The sequence below is a fragment of the Gopherus flavomarginatus genome, chromosome 20 (genome assembly GCF_025201925.1).
Source record: "Gopherus flavomarginatus isolate rGopFla2 chromosome 20, rGopFla2.mat.asm, whole genome shotgun sequence".
Taxonomy (NCBI): domain Eukaryota; kingdom Metazoa; phylum Chordata; order Testudines; family Testudinidae; genus Gopherus; species Gopherus flavomarginatus.
In genome coordinates this window covers 18,380,715-18,384,825 of record NC_066636.1, presented here as the reverse complement: position 1 = coordinate 18,384,825, position 4,111 = coordinate 18,380,715, and the positions used below count along the sequence as shown (strand labels likewise).

Sequence of the window (4,111 nt, the reverse complement as noted above, 5' to 3'; positions counted from 1 at the left end):
GGTCAGCCTCAGGTAAACAGAGAACCCGCTCTTTGCTCCTTCCTCAGAGGATTATCCTATTAGTGCAACTAACCACTGCCAGCTGGGATTCAACCCAGGACCTCCTCAGCCAAAATACAGGCTTCTCCCAGCTGAGCTATGTAGAGATTACAGGGATTTAGGCCCTTATGTTTGGCGGGGAGGGGGAGATATTCACCACTAACATCACAAGCTGGGACCAAGTAAGTCTATCAGCTTGCGGCTATAGTAGGCTCTTATCCTCTATGTGAGCGTGCCGTAACTGAGCCGTGCGCTCCATTCATAAGCGCTGTGGAGCGGATTCCTCTTGCCCTGCGGGGAGGCTCAGGAACGCCGCGTTGTCTGGTGGCCTCCACCTTGGCAGAGAAGTGGCATTTCAGGGATTAGAGTCGGGAGATTTGAACCCAGGGCTGGGGGAAGCGCAGCAAGCGACTCCAGCATGGGGAAGAAAACGCCCTTTGTACCGCTCCTCCCAGCCACGTTGCCCGAGGCACCCTCCCCTGCCCCCCCGTGACCTAGGCGAAACAAACTCGATAAAGTGCCCCGCCACGAACTGGAAACAAAGGCATCTTGCCTGCCGTGAGTGGCGTCTGTGCGGAGCCAGGCTGTGGCCCAGGGGCTGCTTCCTTCCTTCCTCGATCCATGCGTGGTCATAAATATCCATCGCTGGGGTGGCGCTTGCTCTTTATGACGGAGCCCCCTGCTGCGAAGGGAATCTCTGAGCAATGGGCTCCCTGTCTCCCTTCCCAGCAGCCGGCTGGCTCAGAGAGTGACGCTGGGAGCCGAGTGCTATAAACCCCGTGGCAAAGGCTGGCGGGTCCCAGCTGCTCTGGCAGAGCAGTGAGAGCGTGAAGCCGAGCTTCCTGCCGAGGAGAGCGCTGAAGGCAGGTAAGGACAGGGGCTGCTGTTCTGGGCCAAGCCTTGATCCCACTTTGAAGAGGGAGCTGATTACACCAGAGAACTTTTCCAGCTTGGCTTCTACAGGGGAGGGAGGGAAAACCGGCCAGGATGCAGCAAGGGGCTTTGATGGCAAGCAGTTCAGGCCTGGGGTCGCAGGAGAGATGGGGGTGAGGGGTGCAGTTTCTAAGCATGGCAGTTGGTTTTTTGGCCTAGTGCCACGTTGGCTGATTACCCTTTGGCGAGGCAGCACTGGCAGCTCCCCTGGCCAAGGCATCTGGAGGACACACACGGCCTTTCGGAGCTCAGCATGCAGAGGACAGAGGGCTCTCCCTGTGGGTTGGGGTTGGGAAATGTGACTCGGGGCCCGCTGGCTCTGCAGATGGCGGGGGGGGGGGGGCGGATGTGGGGTTTAAGGGCTTTTAAAAATCTCTCATTGCTACTGGCAAAAATGACTCCAGTATTTTAAAATATCAGCGCTGCTGATTAAAGCAGAGGGGGGCTGGGAGTTAGGACTCCTGGCTTCTAGTCCTAGCTTTAGGAGGAGAATGGGGCTAGCAGATTAGAGTTGGTGGCGCTGGGAGTCAGGACTCCTGGGTCCTATCCCCAGCTCTCAGACAAGAGTGGGGTGCAGTGGGGTGGAGAGGGAGCCAAGACTCCTGAGATACGGAGGCAGTGATGTCTAGTACCTACAGTCCTGCAAACCTAGGTTCTAGTCCCACTGGGTCACTTTGTGAGAATCCTTTCTCCTCTGTGCCTCAGTTACCCCATCTGTGAAATGGGCACAATGATACCTGCGTGGTTTGAGACCCTCCAACCCAAGGGCTAGACAAGAGCGATGTGTTGGCTGGTCCTTCTTTGCCACTTGAGCGATGGGGCAGATTCTTCCATCTCACCTCAACTCTTAGCCGCTCTGGCTATTGAAACATGAGGCCGTGTATCAGGGCCCTAGCGCTTCACTCCACTGCCCAGGCCCCTAGCACAGCTCTGCCCTGCCCTGGGAGATTACTGCCAGCCCAGGGGCTCTGGAATCTAAGCAGCTGGATGGGTTCCTAGCCGAGGAAAACACCTGTTCGCAAGGGGCCACGGGAGCTGTTTGCTGGGACCAATGACCCCTCTGCTCTGCCATGAGATGGCACCTGGCTCCTTTCTCCAGCTGCGCTGTGTGAGCGCCACCCTTTGGGCCAGGGCATCATCTGCCCCCTTCCCCCCAGCTCCTGGCGCGCAGGGCAGGAGGCCCCGCTGCCCTTGGGTGTGAGCCGTGCTCCGTTGGTAATGGGTCCCAGGAGCTGTTTGCCTCAAGGGGGCTGGGTTTGAGGGGGCTGCTGGTTGGGGGTAGCTCCTGGGAGGTGAGTCCGTAGGGGTTTGCACAGCACGAACACTGGTGCTAGCATTTGCCTCGGCAAAGGCTCTGGGGCTGTAAGGTGCAAGAGAGCCCAGCCCCTGCCCCCAACTGCTCTGAGTCCCTCCCCCCGCCCCATCCCGCTTCAGAAGCAGCTCTCCAGGGTGAAGAGAGGACTAGGGCCTCCAGAGCTGGCGATCCAGCCCCTTCCACCCTCCAAAGCTTTAACTTGCTGCTTTTGGTTTTTCCTAGGAGGCTTTTGACTTCAGGCCTCAGACTGGGTTTGAGTGAATCAACCTGCTCCCCGACGGCTGACTCTGCCCGGGCCGCAGCCCCCGGCTCCCTCAGCCCCCGACTCCACTGAGATGTTTCTCTCCAGACCGAGGGCCACGAACAGGAAGCCGGGCCCGCTGCCCACCTGCCCCAACGTCCTCACCCCTGACCAGATCCCCAAGTTTTTCATCCCCCCCAAACTCTCCACCCTGTATGGCAGAGCCCCGGGTGGGAGCCCTGGTTCCCAGCAGAGCCCCCCAGGGACTGGGAGCCTGGAGACACACAGAGCCCTGATCAGAGCTGCCAATCGGCGTGTTGCCCACGGGCAGAGCCTGCACCAGGACCCCGTGGCCAGGGCAGAGGGTGAGGCTGGCCAGCAGCTCCCTCCCACCTGCTCCATGCCCCACCTTGTCAACCCAGGGGGCTTCCCCCTCCTGCCCGAGAGCCCCCACACACGCCGAAGGGAGTCCCTCTTTCACAGCACGTGCCCACCCCACCGCATCTCCCTTGACCTCTCCCCCGAGCCTGGCGCCAGGCTCCTGCCCCCAGAGCTGCGGCCCTGGCGGGCCATCTCCCAGCCCGACGCCTTGGACAGTGACACAGCCTCCTCTGCAGGTTCCTCGCCCTTCAGCTCTCCGGTGCTGGGGCACCCGCTGGCCTGCCAGGCCCACTGGGGCCGGCCCCTCTGCAGCCGCGCCCTGGATGCCCAAGTGGGGGGCCGGGCCAGCTCACTGTCTGCTGAGGAAGCCAGCTCTATGGAGGACAGCCCCAGCTTCCCACGCCGACAGACCGAGCCCAGCTGGGGGGCAGCGGCCAGGTTGGCTCCCCTACCCTTCTCCCACTTGGATTTCATCTGCCGCCCTGCACGGGTGGCCCAGGAGAACACAGTGGCGCTGAGCCACGGCGGGTGCCTGCGCCTCTCCTCCGAGTACGTCCCGGCCAGCTGGTGCCTGCACGTCCGGCTGGTCAGCGCCGAGGGGCTCTACCCGCGGCCCTGCGACCCCCAGCGCATTGGCTGCTGCGTGGCCCTGCAGCTGCGACCGGGCAAGGCGCAGAAGCAGCGCAGCGCCGTGGTCAAGAGGAGCCGGAGCCCCATCTTCAATGAGGACTTCTTCTTCGAGGGCGTGGCACCCCACGAGCTGCCCACCCGCCGCCTCCGGCTCAAGGCGCTCAACAAGGGCTGCGGCGTGAGGCGGGACACCGTGCTGGGCAAGGCCGAGGTCCCGCTGCCTGCCCTGCTGCCACCCTAGGGCCTGGTGGCGCTTGCTCCTAGCGGGGGCCTGGGAGGAGGGAGAATCAGAGAGCCAAGTTTCGGGGTGCTGGAGGACCTATGGGTACTGCCCAGCAACTTCCCCACCCGGCCCCTGAAATGACTGGGCTGCCCCAGCCCCGGATGGACAAGGGCTCGGCGCCCCCATGACCTGGCCCACCAGGTGTGGGAGCGCTCGGCAGGGGTGAGCGCTGGCCCCCAGGCTCTCTGTGCAGGGGGCGCTGGCTGCCTGGTGCCCAGCGAACTGTTTATTTTTTGATAATAAAAAGGAGGCTGTGCTGCATGGGACCCTGGCCGTGGCTGCATGTGGG

At 62.3% G+C, this 4,111-nt stretch overlaps 1 protein-coding gene across 1 annotated transcript; it reads left to right on the top strand.

Moving 5' to 3' along the window:
- The first annotated feature begins 2,556 nt into the window (after window positions 1–2,556).
- On the top strand, window positions 2,557–3,988 carry C2CD4D (C2 calcium dependent domain containing 4D). The gene has a single exon (XM_050930648.1). It carries the CDS (start codon window positions 2,623–2,625, stop codon window positions 3,778–3,780), a length of 1,158 nt encoding a protein of 385 aa, XP_050786605.1. The 5' UTR covers window positions 2,557–2,622; the 3' UTR covers window positions 3,781–3,988.
- The last annotated feature ends 123 nt before the right edge of the window (window positions 3,989–4,111 follow it).

Excerpts from the sequence above, each read along its gene's own strand:
- C2CD4D (XM_050930648.1), top strand. The coding sequence starts at position 2,623 with ATGTTTCTCTCCAGACCGAGGGCCACGAACAGGAAGCCGGGCCCGCTG.